We start from the raw sequence: 17500 nt of genomic DNA on the forward strand, positions 1-17500 counted from the left end.
TATTTGACAAGCCAATGATGTAGTGTTTCAATACTTATCGCTTTAATCTTCCATATGTATTCTTCGTTGCCCATCTGGGTGTCGGTAATACTCTTGTCTTCTCTAGACTAAAAACTAAGATTGTTTTAAATTTTTGTATCACGGAATAGCAGATGACATTTATATAAAGAATGAATAAAATTGACGTCACGCAGCTATTTGGTATAGTTTTTAGACAGCCATTTTAGTGATTAGTTCTCACTGAATTATATCAATCAGACTAAATATTAAAGGTTACACACAGCGTTGTATGTTGTTACATTATAAATATATCCAGCTGGCAGATGTGAGTATTTTACAGAAACGCAAAGCATTAATATCGCATTATCAAAATTATATATAATTCTCAATGCGCTACAATTGACTTTACACACGTCTTACAAATTGCTGTAAATTCTGATAAAATAAATGGAATTTCAGTGACCCACCACATCAATTTATTATTATGTTGGAATGATCTAAATGAAGAAAAACTAGATAGTTAAAAAGTTAAAGTAATCAGATTTAGGAAATTTAAGATCGTCGAAGTTTAAGAAACAAAACTTTTTCCTTAAGTAGTCCTTCAGACCCATTAGGGTCGTAGTTTATTTATCTCCAGTTTCTATGGCGTGAAATGGACAATAGTAATTGCTTGCTACCATTTGGATAGGATGCTAGTCTATTGCGACGTACTTTCCACCAGATCTGACAGACTCAGATACTCAGGGTTCACTGCTGGGTGGTAAGGGAGGTTAGAAAAAAATCTCGACTGCATCCTAGATTGATCTCAGTCTCTTTGCGTGTGAAGTGAGTGCTCTACCAACCGAGCTATTGGGGTCCCCATTCACTAAGTGGAGACATTTATTTTAACTCAAATTTTATATCATAAGCTTAAAATTCAATATTTTGTGTTTAAAGTTTATTCCCAATCAGTACTGTTTTGAGACAAGCGATCACTTTTGATGAAGTCTTGACGTTTATGATATTGTTATTGAAGTATGATAATACAGTGGAATACGCATAACGTCAATACTCTTAAAGCCAACTTCTGTTTTAAGTCAATACCTCTTGTTGGTCTCAAAACTTCTTGTCTTTATCTACGTGTGTTCAAATGATAATGAATAAAGTTAACCTTGTTTAAAGTCACATACCTTTCTGGTCCGTTGACTTTATAAGGATTCCACTGTGTTTTAGGTATAAACAGATATCCGGATTTATGGTTCAATATTATCCTTTTTAAAACAATAGATACTCATTGGACTATGTTTTAATCATTTAGAATATTATACCAAAGAAGTAGATTTATGATTAACTACTGTAATTGATTTATTTCATTATTGTCGTATATTTTCTTGTCATTTACAATTAGCAATCGTTAAATTTAATTATTGTAATATGTATATTTTAAATAAAGGGTGTAAAAGTGTAAAGTGAAATTATTAAGTTTTTAAACTAGACAATTGTTGTAAACCATGTTGAAGAAAGACGGGGAATTTATTATTAATGAGCAATTTTATTAATAAATCTTTATTCTTGCTTTTATTAAGAATTTATAGGAAAAGAAATAATCCCTAATTTATTGATATTTTTATTTAACACTGTGATAAAATGACAACTCCTGTGATTATATTTACACGTTTACTTCTTATTCAAGGCAATATATAAATGTTAGTCTAATAATTAAATAATGTTCGACTCACAATTGAATAAAAGTAAATTAACATATTGAAGACAACCGTGTTGCATTTGCTTATAGTCATACTATAAGGTTTTAATTTATTTATCATTTCCAATGTTCAATGTAGAAAACATACTTTTCAGCACAACAGAGTATTTAATTGAAAAAAAAAAAGTCTCTTCTTCGTCGCTTTGGTAGCCAGTATTGAAGGATTGGTCCACAACTTACTTACTTTACATATTATTTAGAAAACAGAACGACAACAGACCAATGACAACGACGCTAATTTGATATAATGAGAGAAATAATTCTTTTTAATGTTCCAGCCGGTGGGATGGACATTTTATTTCTACGATCTCCTGTTGTTCGAATCACTGGCCTAACTGATATGGGAAAAGTGATTGAAAGTGGGTGGTTGTGAATTTTGTGCGTAATTATGACATAGTTCCACTTTCCAGACCAAGATTTCTTAACTGCCGAGAGGTGTTCGAGATTCACGAAACTATCTCGCGATACGTCTACTAGTCTACTAGCTGTTCTACTTTGAGTCATTTTCATGCCGTTGATGTCTTTCTTTCTTTCTTTTTTGATGAGGGTCAATTAAGATGGCCTCTTCCGTATACTACAAGGTATTCGACCAAAGAACACAAACTCAAAAGCATCTGAACTACTAGCTATTACAGCTACAACAAGATCATGTGTTCAGCAGTTTGGTCATATGATAATACATGCACTCGCCTTTGGGCCTTTAGGTTCCTTGTTCGACGCTCGCTCTGGACAACGTAAAGTTGAGTCCTTGGGAAAGGCTCTTTACCCACATTCTCCCACTGTTTTCAGATATAAGATTGAGAACCTCACCGGTAATAAGCTGTCTCTGTCAAAAACATAAATGGAATATCACCTTGTCCTACACATGGGTGGGGTTCATGACCTCCCATAGTGGACAGGAAGACACTCACTGTGTCTTCTATCTCCCAATACCTGTTTTCCAAAATACTTCTGTCTCTGTCTTGAAATGAGATTACTTGGTTCTGGTCCTGACAGGATACCCTGTCTCAAAGGAAAACAGTCAAATGTATAATCAGAGTTTTGGGAGATGATATTTTTGTCACTTTTAGGTGATCTTAAATTAAGTACACTGATAGTATGCTCTTGCAATCAACATCTGTTCTCTATTTGAACCAATTCCTCTTTGTCTTACTTTTTCATTGGTGCTTTAATTCTAATTTTAGAACCTTTTTACCATCCATATTCATCCTTTTTACTGGCGCTGATGTGACCTAAATGTGTTGCAAACGCGGTAAAAACCCTTAGATACAAAAAAAAAAATAATAATAATAATAATTATTTAATTAAAAAAAAAAAGAAAAAGAAAAACGTTGTCTAGATGTTAAGTGTCGCTGTTGGCTTGGGACTACTTGTAAACGGCTTTGAATATATTAAGTGGATATTGGTCTATATAAAACGTTTCCATTCGTTGTAGGAGGGGAGGGGGGGGGGGAGGCCAAACGGGAATATGAGTGTGTGCGTTTCTTTGGCAGATGATGCTTTACTCTCTAAATCATCTCTGCGTGATAGTAGATTGATTGGTAAATTACATGATGGTTTTATATATATAATAATATATATTATAGTGTAAGGATCATGAGCAGGTGTTTATGTTGATTTTGGGTGGCCTTAGGCGATTTATATGGGTAGATTGCCGCTGGGGTATTCTTGTGTTCATTATCAGCTCTTTATTTTTGTTTTATTTTTGTTTTTTGTTCTTTTGTTGTTTGTAATTGTGTGTGTTTTTGTTTTGCTTCTTGTTTTTCTTTTTCTTCGGCATCTGGTTTTCAAGAGTGTTGTGGGAAGTGAACTTGAAAGTAGGCCCTTGGAGCCAGAGTTTGTCCCGGTTTCTATAGCATGAAACAGACTAACAATTGCTTGCTATCCTTTGGATAAGACGATAGTACATTCTTCCATATCTAACAGACTCAGCCACTCAGTCACTGCTGGGTGGACAGAGAGGTTAGAAAAATATCTCGACCTACTGCGGGATCGATATATGTCCCTTTTCGTGTGAAGCGAGTGCTCTATCAACTATCGACACCCTCAACTGAACTTGAACCCTGTCCTTTTGTACAGTGCGTCATCTCTTTTTCTTAGACACTAAACTGAAATTAAAAGTATCGCACGTTTTATTAAACTTCTAAAGCTAAACTGTCCTTTCATTACAATCACATATAAATGTATACAGACAAACACACAAAACTATAATGGGTAAATTCTTAAACTAGAATTATTTTGAATTGTTGCTATTGCATTTTATTGATGGTAAAACAATGCCCAAAACAACGAAACAGTCAATGATTATTTACAAGGTAGCCAGCAAACTCTTCAAGTAAAACCACATTCACATTGGCTACATACTCATAAATATATATATATATATATATATATATATATATATATATATATATATATATAATATATATATATATATATATATATATATATATATGTATATCAATTGATATCTATGGAATGCCTTGTTTTTGTACCAGTCCTACTTCTTGGGCGTCGCGATTTAGCTGACTTGCACCTCTTTTTACTTGAGAGGTCTGTAAGAGATCGACTAAGATTGGAGAAGTAAGTCTTCCCTGGAATAATTCCGTTTCTACTTGAGGGCCTCGAAGTTTTAGGGGAGGGACTGGATTGCACTGGGTCGATTCCTAACTGTTCTATCTTTTCAGATATAGTTCTTTCTATATTCATGGCTGATTTTGGCCGCAAGTCTTTAGGTTTTGCAGAATTTTTACCACGGCTGTAAGTAGAAAATGCAGATTTAGGTCTACCTAAAACTACTTGATTAGCGTTGATGAGTTTTGCTGTGTGTTTTTTCTGGCAAGTTCGGCAATTTTTAGGAAGCGGTTGACGTGGTGGAAGTGACGTGACAGTAGTTTCTCGAGGCTGACGCATGCGCTGCTCGTATTTGGTATCTACACAAGAACCCATGCAAAATGGTTGGTGACACATTTCACAACAAATCAGATTTGAACTTTGTTTTTTATTTGGACAGTCACCGACACAGCACGGCTGTAAACACGACGAGCAACAGCGTTTGTCTTTGAGTCTAATTGAAGCACTCACAGAATCTCGAGAGATAGGAGTTCTTTTTCTCCAGTAACTCTTCATTCGTTTGTCCTCCCATTCTTCCGTCTCAATTTGTCTTTTTTCAAGTTCAACCAGACGATCGAATATGGTGCTTAATTCAGGAGTGTCTGGTTCTGCAGATGCAAAACGCCAATTTGTATTCTCTCGTGCGTGTAGTCGGAAATTGATTTTATTGAAGGGATGAGGAATGGGACATACAAAATCGTACAAGGGAATTTGTGTTTTTTCTGCGTCGAAGTCAAATCTTGTCATATCTCGTTTATGTGCTGGTTTGTAAACGTGATCAAGTTGCTCTGGACGGAGCTTTTGAAGACTATCGGGTATTTTACGTTGATGTGCGAGGTTAGGTCCACAATCTTTTCCAGCTTCGTCCTCAGAATCATCACTATCGAAACTACTTTCATCATCTTCAATATCATCACTGTCATCCTCGTCATTGTCATCTTCACCAACATCACTTGAAGCATCGTTGAAAATGTTTTCCTCTGTCTTTCCCCGTAATTTAGATTTTTTAGACTTTCGTTTTGATTTCAAAGCAATGATGTCACCGTATGTGGAATTGGGAGTCATTGGCCGTGGGTCTGTTACCAAGTGACTCAAAATCCGTGGACTTAGGGTGTCAAAATTCCCAGGATTTACTCGTGGAGTATCCGGCCTTGACGGAAAAAGGCGATTGCCAAAGCTGGTAGAATACGATGGGGAACTTTCTGGCCGTTGTGCTATAGGAGGATGTAGAACAATGTCTTGCATAGCGGAGGATGGTCTGGAATTAGATTATTTTAAAAAGAAAATTTGAAGTTATTGAAATATGTGACCGGTAATCACAAAACGGCATTATGCTTGGTTCGACCATATTATACCAAATAAGGGATTTTAAGTTAAAATGATTAGATATGTGAGATTTTTTTAATTTGTAATATTAACCATTTAACTCTTGTACTCTAGAAAGACACGTATTTAAAAAAATTGCCAGAAAACTCGTCCTTCAAATATGGATTGAAATGACCCTCATCCTGACAAAAGCTCTCAAATTGGGACCTCGCGCGTTTTCTGGCCAAATTTTTGTACACGTGCCTTTCTAGAGTAAGGTTGGTTTAAAAAAAAAGAATATCCGTTATCCTCAGAATGCATAAAATTATCTAACCCATTTTTTCACTTTACATTATTACATTTTCAGAAATAGATCAACACTAAATGTTACCGGAGGGTCATATTTTGCATGAACCTAGTTTTGATAATGAGGATGATCTACAATACAATAATATAATAAATTTATTTTGATATTTACTCAACTTAATAAAAGTATAAAGCAAATCCGATCAACTCAATCAAGTGAAAGAAATATACTTCAAAGTCTTATATAAGTAGACCCGGATTTAATAATTTTTGTAAAGTTAGTAATCAACATATCGGTGTGAACATCCCCCTTCCAAAACCAAAAAAAAACCATTGAAGTCATTTTGATCAGATGTTAAATTTGATTAATTAATTAATTAATTAATATACTTATTTAGTCATTTATGTTTGCACTTTAAAAACTATTACCCATCTCATATACTGACAATAAATATTGGCTTAATTCCTTAGCACATAAATTGACCCGGCATAATCCGACACCGATTTGAGGCGGTGGGTCATATATTATTATATTTAAAAAGTAATGTTAAAGTTAATGTGTTTTGTGTCAATTCGGGGGAAGGGGGGGGGGGCATTCCAGAACTGCCAACCCACAATGCCAGTAAAGCATGATGATACTCTTTAAAAATTAGGATTTTGATTTTATAAATCGAAAATTTTCCCAAATGCTAAAAGCACAAAAAGCTAAAATATTCTAATTCGGTTTACTAAAAGAAATAAGCATTAGAAACTGCAGATCTATTATACTGCAGTCCACTAGAAATAATATGCCATAGGCAACACACCCTAAATTCTCAATTAATCATAAAACATGTGAAAATATCATGAATTCATTAAGGAAAAAAAAAATATGGAAAAACTGTCGGGATTTATTGAATATAAGTCCCCGTTTTCAACACCCCCAACACTCTCAAAGAAACAACAAAACAAAAACAATTAAAAAAAAAAAAAACAAAGAAAAAATAACAGAGCAAAACAAAAAAAAAAGAAAATGAACAAACAAGTAAACATAAAATTCCCAGAAAAATCCCGGATAATAAAAAAAAAAGGGAGTTGACAGTTCAACAGTGCCATCCATACCTCTTAGCACTGATAGGTCTACAACGGGTGGACGTAGGACGTTGGGTGGTGTCAGGACTCAACGGACGCCATTTTCTGGCCTTGAAGGCCTGGAGACTGGCGTGAAGGTGGTTGTGGTAAGCCCCAGCCCCATGGTTTTTGTCCTTGGATGAACCAGATGAGCCGTCCTGGCCAGTTGGACATGATCCGCTCAAAGGATTGATTTTCTGCAGAGGTATGACATTTATATCATGAGTTAAAAAAAAAAAAATGATAGCTCGATGTCTTTATAAAAAGAGTAATGTAAATGTTGCTGCTCGAAGCTCGAAGAAATGAATAACAATGTGAAATTGAAAATAAGTTTCAATTTAATTACAAAAACAGATCAAATGAAGGTTTCGGGTTTCCCCTTTATCAACAAAACATGATGAACGAAACACTACAGATGAATGAGATAATGTGGTAGTGGCGTTGTTAAGATGAATAAACAAACATTGATGGGCCCAATGTCCCTGAAGGATTTAATGATTAAGTTTATTTTCAAACAGGTTTCGTAACGTAATCTAAGATTATGTTCGGAAGTAAAAGCAAAATAATACAGAAAAAGTTAAACTTGATACAAAACGATGATTTCGGACACTTTCCACATGTTCGGACACTATCCCATGTTCGGACACTATCCCATGTTCGGACACTTTCCCCATGTTGGACACTTTCCCCATGTTCGGACAATACACATGTTGTTATAAATTATTAGATTATTATGATTATGACGTCCTTGGGATTTCCGTCGGTCAATAAGTCCATTTGTTTTTGACAGCATGACAGCGTAATCATGTTATGTAAGTGATTAAGTACCATTAAACCATACAATGAAAGGACGAATGGCTGAAGACTGCAAATATTGTGAAAGAATATCAGAAAACACACGCAATCTCACACTCTCATACACACAACAACAACAACAACAACGACAACAACAACAACAAAACAAACAAACAAACAAAATAATTTTAAAAAAAACTAAAATAAACAAAGCACCACATATATATCCTGAAGTTGGATTTTTTTGAGTTAAAAAAAAAACATTTTTTGGGAGAGGGGGGGGGGGTGTTTTAAATGTGTGTTACCTTGAACGTTTATAGTCTGGTTAATACAGTTTAGTGAGAATTGCTCATAAAAGTGGATAGCAAAAAACAATAACAAAGACATGAGTGACGTCAACTTCGTTCTATCTATAGGACTATTATCCAAGTGTTGTGCCTTATTGTTTCTGTATGTTGTGTGATTTGTGAGTTTGTTCACTCTTAGAGGCCATTTGATCTTGTGGTATGACACCCGATTCCGGATCGGAACGTCCTGGGGTTGAGCCTCGCTCAGCGCATAGTTGAGTCCTTGAAAAAGCCGTTTACTCACATTCTCTCGCCGTAATCATGTGTAAAATTAGTACCTGGACGTCAACAGCGTTGTCTCTGTTGGAAAAAAAAAATTGTAATATCGCCTAGCAGGCGTCATGTCTCATTCTACATGTTATATGTTGCTGTTGGCCAGGGACCCGATTGTAAACCGATTTGAGCACGTTTAGTGAATATTGCGCTCTATAAAAAGTTCAAGATTTTTTTTTTATTCGAAATTACCAAGCCCTTTGAAATATAGTTTTCATGTGAGATGTCCTCATTATTGTGTTCACTGTGTTGGACATAATAAAGTGACATAATCGGTGACAAATACAGTATTCTCACGAGGCCACGCCACGTCCACTAATTTGATTCTAACAAAAGGCATGTGTGACCCATCGAGTCACTATGGTATTAGGTCGGAATGACCTATATAAAGAAAATTGAGTTTAAAGTCAAACTGATCAGAATTTGGAATTTAAGGTGTTGTGAGCTATAGATAAGAACGAAGATGACGTCACTCAGGTCTCTGTAAATGTTTTTAGCCAGCCATTTTTATGAGTAGTTGTCACTAAACTGTATTAACCAGACCATTAAAGTTCAAGATTAACTTCACGTAGATCTGTATGTTGGTACGTTATTTTCGGCTGGCGAATGTTGTGAGTTTTTTGGTTGAGCGCAAAGCATCAATATGAAACAAACAAACAAAAAAAAAAAAAAAAGGAAACAAACAAATCACCCCCCCCCCCCCCCCCGCCCTATCCCCCTTTAAACCCTTTCCTTACCAACTATTTTCAGAATTTTCCACAAAATTTCACATCCATCAAACACAAAAATAGTTTTTTCTTACTCAAACAGAAAAGCAACAAACAAATTCTATGCATAATATTGATCAACAAAATGAACTCTACAACACACTATCATGTTTTTATAGCTATAATAAAACATTTACTTTAAATTCTGTGATTTACGAAAGAGGTCTGAATGATAAAAGTGCGGGTTGTATCGTAACGAATGTGACGATTTTCATATGGTTGGAAAGGAGAAGTTTAATGAAGGCATTTATTTTAACCCAAATTTGATACATCAACTTGAGAACTCGATTTAAGTTTTGGGTTCACCAGGACATAAAATACGATTCTTACACTCTTGCCTTTTGGAATTCCGGACGTTCACGAGCTTGAGTGTTTTTTTTTTTTTTGTTTGTTTGTTTGTTTGTTTCTTTTTTTTTTTTTTTTTTGGGGGGGGGGGGGTTGTGAGAGGTTACATTTTTTCTTTCGTTAACAAAACGGTTAAAAAGCATTTCAGTTGTCATAAATAAGATTCAACAGTCGTGACGTCACTTTCCTCGTAATGACGTATAGTAACTTAGTAACTGGTTCTAAACTATCGGAATAATGGCGGACGCTCTTATGAAATACTTCTCGCTGAGCATAAAAGTGTATCCAGAGGAGAAAAACATGATAAAATCTGACCATGTTTTGACTTTTATACATTCTGATCACATGACATGTGAAAAAAAATCTCACCATCATGAAGAATAAAAAGTACGGGTTTTCCTTGTTTAGAAGCAAGCTGCTCGTTACGGACGTGACATCAGACTATTGGATCCTATTGAAAAGGCTTTTTCCCCTCTTTTTATTTGACAGGTCTGTCGACCCAACAGTGATTGGGTTGCTGGGTCTCTTAGGTAAATAGGCAAATAGTAAACGTTACAGAAACTGTGATAAACACCACTGTGAGCCTGATTAATCTAAACGGCCGCCCTCTATGAAGGCTCCAAGATTAGCCCCATAGCTCATATGGCAATTTCGCATTACATAAAAAAGTAAATATGTAGGCCTTCAGAGCCATTGGGCCCATGGAAGAGGAGAGAGGAAGAGATAGATAGATAGATAGATAGATAGATAGATAGATAGATAGATAGATAGATAGATAGATAGATAGATAGATAGATAGATAGATAGATAGATAGAGATAGAGATAGAGATAGAGAGAGATAGATAGAGAGAGAGAGAGAGATAGAGAGAGAGAGAGCGAGAGAGAAAGAGAGAGAAGGAATTGGTAGGCGTGAAATATATGTTCAATGTTATTGTTATAATATAGCGTTATAACAAAGTAACTAAAAGACAAATTGCCATAATTATGGACAATAAAGATGTATCATTATCATTATTATTATTATTATTATTATTATTATTATTATTATTGTTATTGTTATTATTATCATCATTATTATTATCATTATTATTATCATTATCATTATTATTATTATTATTATTATTATTATTATTATTATTATTATTATTATTATTATTATTATTATTATTATTATTATTATTATTATTTCTATAGCGTAAAACGCACACTAGTATTTGCTGGTGACCCTTTGGATAGGTCGCTAGTCTATCACAAAGTACTTTCCGCCAGATCTAATAGACAAAGCTACCCAATCTCTGATGGGTGGACAGGGGGTCAGAAAAAAAATTTCTTTACTAAAAACAGTGGCAAATATTCCAAAAGTAGATTTTTCTTACTCAAACAGAAGATTAACAAGTACATTCTATGCATAATATTGTTTTTTTTTTTTTTTTTTTTTTTAGCTCATTTTGTTCAGCAAAATGAGCTTTGTCAGGGGAAAAAATGCCCTTCATATCATTATGAACATAAAAATTAATGATTCCAAATTTCCCTTCCTTATCAAAATTGAGTTGCCAGGACAGAGAGAGAGAGAGAACCGAGGAAAACAAGCCTTCTTAACTGTCTTCTATCCCCCAGTATCTCTATACCCTGTACCGTTGAAATAGGTTCAACGAGGAGATATTCCTTTCCAAATCCTGCACAGCAGGCACCTTTCTGCTGAGGGTGCGCAGTTCCGAGAGGACCCCGATAAGGAGGAGCTATTGATCCTGGAGGCTGAGGGGGGTTCACCTTGCGAGGTGTTTCTACCCCAACACTCCTCTTTGGCTTGACGCTTCTCTAAAGACGGGTGGGTAGCCTACCTTGTAGATGGCCCGAGCTACCCAACGCAGAGATGCCAAATCTATTTTTTGGCACTCCCCTCCATTTAGGCAAAGAGATTGGAAGGACTAGATTTAAAACCATATCTAGTTCCTGTCCCCCATGAAATTTCTTTTTAATCATGGTTTGTCATCTCTGAATCAGCAGTCAGTCTTTGTGCAACGCAAAGATTAGGGTCAATCCGAGAGAAAGGCCTGGAGGCGGGACGTCCCCCAACTCCACCCCTCGAGTCCTTTTTTTTTTTTTTTTTTTTTTTTTTTCCCCAAGGACCATGGAAGGACAAGAGGAGGCCAGACTTGAGGAGTATAGCTTCGGTGAGTGCCTTACCCCCAAGTGTGGGACTGAGCCGTGCTAGTGGGCACAATATAGCCGGGTTGAATAAAAACTTATAAATATCATGGCCAAAAATAGCAAAAACTCTCCCCTTAAAGCCCCACCCCAGACAGGAAAGAAAAGAAAGATTACAGCCCCGATGACTCTTGATGACTTACCAGGAATGGCAACCCCAAAATTCTCGCCGTTCCTGGTAATTCAACCGAATGAGGATAATATTAAACTTAACACTTTGAGTATCTTCACCATCAGCAAGGCACTCAAAGCAAATGGCGCCGGTACACCAAAGGCAGTGAACAGGAACAACTCTGGCACTTTAATGATACAAGTGCAGGGTCGACAAGAGAGTGAGAACCTCTTGAAATGTACCAGATTCTCTGACATCCCAGTCACCGTTGAGGCTCACAGGAGCCTCAATAGGTCAAAAGGTGTCATAAGAAGCAGAGATCTGGTAGGCTGTTCGGAGCAGGAGATGGTTGAGGAACTGGAGGGTGTTGTCGAAGCTCGGCGGGTTAGCATCCGCCGCGGCGACAGCACAATCCAGACCAACACCTAGATCCTGACTTTTGACAGCCCGAGACCCCCGTCGAGAATAAGAATTGAATACCTCGACTTGGAGGTTCGGCCTTACGTCCCGAACCCCATGAGATGTTTTAACTGCCACCGGTACGGCCATACTAAAACAAACTGCCGCCGTAAAGCTACATGCCCCCGCTGCGGCAAAGAAGACCACAATGAGGAAAACTGCAAAGTGGACCCTTGTTGTCTGAACTGCCAAGGCAAGCATGCAGCACATTCGAAAGATTGTCCTAAGTGGCAAGAAGAAAAGGCAATCTTGACATACAGAGCCACTTACGGCGGTACGTTTGCTCAGGCAAAAGCAGTGATCTGCCCCCCTCGGCAGGTCGCTGCTTCTGCCAAGAGTTATGCAGAAGTTGCCAGGGCTGCTGGTAATAACCAAAACAGCCATGGCAAAATCGCACAGACTAGAAAAGACAGTCCTCAAAAGAAAAAGCCACCAAGACCTAAAAACAAGGTCGCAAATGTGTCAAAAAATCTTTTTGACACATTGGAGGTTCAAGATGTGGAACCTGCAGCCCCCTCCACATCCACCTCCAAGGCGACCTCCACCCCCCCTCCTTCCCCAAACAAAAAAATTCTCCCCCTCATGGGCGTGGATGTTGGACCCACCCCCCATCTCCATTCCCGTGAGCCCTCTCTATCCCCCCAAAAACAAAACTCCACCCCTTCCCAGAATATGGAGCCACCAACACCAGTCGGGGATCCACAAATCCCCCTGAGGGGCCTCAAAGCCCCAAAAAATCTAAGAACCCAGAGGGACCTAAAAATCCCAAGGGTTCAAAAAAACTCAGCCCTAAAAAAACCGAGAGGCCCTCCACAGGACCTCCTTCTCCTATGGAAGTCTCTCCTCCTAGGAGAATAAAAGTAAAAGGGTTGAAGGCAGGCATACTGCCTAACCTCCCCACAAAAAATTAGGATACCTGGTCAGACAAGATTAATTTCCTGGAACATCAGAGGGATCAGATCAAATAGAACAGAATTGGACCTCCTCCTCCAGAGGAATCCTGATGTAGTCTGTCTGCAGGAAACAAAATTACCAGCAGACGACTACACAGTAAAAGGATATACGGCCAATCATCTGATTCACTCTGATGGCCAGATAGCGTGTGGGGGAGTTTCAATTCTCACGAAGAAGAGCACCCCCCACCGCTTGATACCAATGAAAACAAATCTACAGGCAATAGCAGTGAGAGTGACATTGCACAGACCAATCACCATCTGCTCTGTGTACATCCCACCAGATCATCGCCTCCAGTCTGCCGAGCTAGAGGGAGTTCTAAACCAACTCCCCCCTCCCTATGTGATAATGGGAGATTTCAATGCTCACAGTCCTCTCTGGGGAAACACAGACACAAACCAGAGGGGAAAGGCAGTGGAGGCTTTCATAATGAAAATGGATGTATACTTGGCAAACGGTCTCGAGGCAACACGGGTAAATATTCACAATCTTACAACGTCTGCCATCGATCTCACTTTCTGTGATCCTACATTAGCTCCAGATCTCTCCTGGACTGTGATCGATGACGATCACGGTTCTGACCATTTTCCAGTCTGCCTCGACATCACCCCGACTTCAAGGGCCCCACAGCCCAAACGATGGAGTGTACGGCGAGCAGATTGGGAAACTTTCTCACAGGAGTGTCACAGACTCCTTACGACAGAGGTGGACAGCTATGACAAATTCAAAAATATTTTAACAAATATCTGCAGCTCGACAATACCAACAACCTCTGGTAAACCGAGAAAACACAATCCCTGGTTTTTCAGAGGAATGTCGAGCGGCCCTACGGGAGAAGAAAAAAGCATACAGGAAAGCGATGAGATTCCCAATCCCTGAGAATTTCGCAACATTTAGGAAACTACGAGCAAAGTGTAGGAAGATCTTCCGAGAAAACAAACGGAGATCCTTCCAAAACTTTGTCTCAAAAATAAATAGCCAGACACCCCTGAATAGGGTGTGGAAGATGTTACGGAAACTGAAGGGATCCGATAGTGATTCACTAAATCACTTGACACGTCCCGATGGATCCGTGGCTGAAACAGAACAAGACATTGCCAACACTCTGGCCGAGAGGCTGGCGCACAGCTCCTCGTCTGCACACCACACACCACAATTTCTGCGCCATAAACAAAACGCAGAAAACACACCAATAAACTTTACATCTACAAACACTGAAGACTACAACAAACCATTTGCACTTGAGGAGTTGGGTGCCTGCCTCCGTGACACAAATGTCACAGCACCGGGTCCTGACAACATCAGTTATGAAATACTCCGACATCTTCCACAAGATAGTCTGGTTGTCCTTTTGAATATCTATAACAAGATATGGACAACACAGACTTTCCCACCTAGTTGGAATCTGGCCACCGTGATTCCAATCCCAAAACCTGGGAAAGACCATTCGGACGCTTCAAACTACCGACCAATCTCCCTCACCAGCTGCCTATGCAAGCTGATGGAGAAAATGGTCAACAAGCGTCTGATGTTCTACTTGGAACACAACAACTCCCTCTCCGACCTCCAATGTGGCTTTCGAAAGAACAGATCAACTGTTGATCACCTTGTTCGACTAGAGAGCTTCATTCGTGAGGCCTTTGCCAAAGGTGAGCACTTGGTAGCAATCTTCTTTGACCTTGAGAAGGCCTTTGACACAACTTGGAAATTCAGAATCCTCAAAGATCTGCACAATCTTGGTCTACGAGGAAACCTTCCAATGTTTGTCAGAGCATTTTTAAACAACAGATCCTTTCAGGTCAAAGCAGGATCCACCTTTTCTGATCCATTTGATCAGGAAGAGGGAGTTCCACAGGGTAGCATTCTGTCTCCCATTCTGTTTGAGATTAAAATAAACTCAATAGTGAATGCAATGAGACAGAATGTTGACTGTTCCTTATATGTTGATGACTTTCTTGTATGCTATCGAAGTAAATCGAGTATGGACACCATTGAGAGACAGTTACAACTCCAACTAAACAAACTGTCGGAGTGGGCAAATCTCAATGGTTTCTCCTTCTCCCCATCAAAAACAGTAGCTGTCCACTTCTGCCGAAAACGCACCTGCATTAGACAGCCTGACCTTTATCTCAACAATTCCAGAATTGAGGTAAAGGAGGAAGCCCGATTCCTGGGTTTGATCTTTGATAGGAAACTAAATTTCCTCGCCCATATCAAAGATCTCAGACTGCGATGCATGAAAGCAATGAGAATAATGAGAGTTCTGTCGAGCATGGAATGGGGTTCGGACACAAACACTCTTCTAAAGATATACCGAACCCTTATTCGATCAAAACTGGACTACGCATCTTTTGTATACGGCTCTGCAAAACCATCCTACTTAGGCATGCTGGACCCAATTAATCATCAGGGACTGCGCTTGGCACTCGGGGCTTTCCGCACTTCTCCAGTGGCAAGCCTTTATGCTGAGGCAGATGAGCCACCTCTCCATCTCAGGAGGAAAAAACTGGCTCTCCAGTATGTTACTAAGGTCACATCGCTGCACGACAACCCAGCACACAAACATGTACACTACATGTATAGGACACTAGAAGAAAAATTTCGAAAGCACCCAAAAATGACACCACCATTAGGTTACAGAATAAAAAAAGACATCGCAGACATGAACATCAGTCTAGACAGGATACACCCATACGTCCAGGCAAAGACACCACCATGGTCCATACATAGACCAAACATAAATTTGGACCTAACAAAACTGGAAAAATCACAAACAGACCCACATATTTACAAACAGACACTAAAAGCAATATTACAAACATACAAAAACCATACTCACATATTTACGGATGGTTCAAAGAGCGCAGATGCAGTAGGATGTGCCTATCACTCATCGGAAGGCACAGGATCACTTCGCCTGGATAGAAATGTTTCGATCTTTACAGCGGAATCGAGAGCAATCCTAAATGCTCTCCGTTTGGCTGAGAGATCGAATAAAAATAAATTCTTGATCTTGTCTGACTCGCTGTCCGTACTAAAGGGGATCTCAAATTTTTATTGCACCGATCCAAGACTCATAAGTATCTTGGAAGGTGCAAATAAATTATTTATTAAAAAAAAGAAAGTTTGTTTTCTCTGGGTACCTAGTCATGTGGGTATCCAGGGGAACGAAGAAGCGGATCGACTGGCAAAAGAGGCGGTGAGCCAAGAATTACAAGAGGGCAGTAAAATCCCACACGCGGATTTAAAAATCAATTTAAAAAAACATGTCCGAAAGGAATGGGAACGATCCTGGAGTCGAGATGTACATAACAAATTAAAACAAATTAAAAGTGACCTCGGCCCCAGACCCAACTCGGGGCTAAAAAGAAGAGACGAGGTAAAAATAACTCGACTCCGGATCGGACATACTGCCCTCACTCACCGTTTCCTTCTGGAGAGGGATGAAAAACCCCTCTGCAGAACATGTAACTGTGACCTGACAGTTCAACACATTTTAATTGAATGTACAGAATTAGAACAGATAAGGTCACAACATTATGATAACAGAGACTTGAAGTCTCTGTTCCAGTCGGTCGATCCGCTTACAATTTTAAAGTATCTGCAGGAATGTGAACTCCTGCAGAAATTGTAAATAGATATTTTTACTTAACAAACATGTAACTATTATGATTTTATAAAGATTTTATTACAACAGTACACGTTTTGATCAGCTGTTGCCCCTCGGGGCCGATAAAAGATTGATGAAAGACAGAAACGGGCGCTTAAATGACCTAAATAGTGTCGAAAGCGCCGTTAAACACCTAAAAACAAAACAAAACATAAAAATTAAAAACAATATCGACACTTTCTAAGCCTGTTCCAATAATATTGGAAAAAAAACCAGGATTTATTAGTCGTCATGCTAATCCTAAGAACAACCCTTTCACATAAGGTAGAGATTTGTCCGCCAAAACCCGGCCTGAGCTCCGCCCCGAGCAAGGAGTGTGCGAGATCGTTCGGCATGGTCCGAAAGGATAACCTCTTCTAATTCTATAATTCCATGCGTGGTCAATTATGGTCAGCCGTTTCCAAACAGATGGTCACCATAGCGGTCAAGCCAGGATAAGTGGCATACGTACATAAATCTTCTACAGATTTTCACAATCTTTGTAACGGTGG

At 38.6% G+C, this 17500-nt stretch overlaps 1 protein-coding gene across 4 annotated transcripts in view; it reads right to left on the reverse strand.

Annotated features, from left to right (window-relative positions):
* Window positions 1–4199: 4199 nt before the first annotated feature.
* The window catches only part of LOC144976950 (uncharacterized), a 31899-nt gene continuing 18598 nt past the window's right edge, over window positions 4200–17500 (reverse strand). For 3 of the 4 annotated variants that reach the window (XM_078921579.1, XM_078921580.1, XM_078921581.1), the window contains 2 exons: window positions 7070–7275; window positions 4200–5615 (listed from right to left, as the gene is read on the reverse strand). In XM_078921579.1, the coding sequence (XP_078777705.1) occupies window positions 4205–5615; window positions 7070–7275 (1617 nt within the window). In that variant the 3' untranslated portion in view covers window positions 4200–4204. Of the gene's footprint in view, window positions 5616–7069; window positions 7276–16178; window positions 16316–17500 lie in introns of those variants that run through there. The other variant, XM_078921582.1, reaches the window with a different exon arrangement.

Source organism: Berghia stephanieae, chromosome 7 (genome assembly GCF_034508935.2).
Source record: "Berghia stephanieae isolate SIO BIC M18660-M18661 chromosome 7, UCSD_Bste_1.3, whole genome shotgun sequence".
NCBI classification, from domain to species: Eukaryota; Metazoa; Mollusca; class Gastropoda; order Nudibranchia; family Aeolidiidae; genus Berghia; species Berghia stephanieae.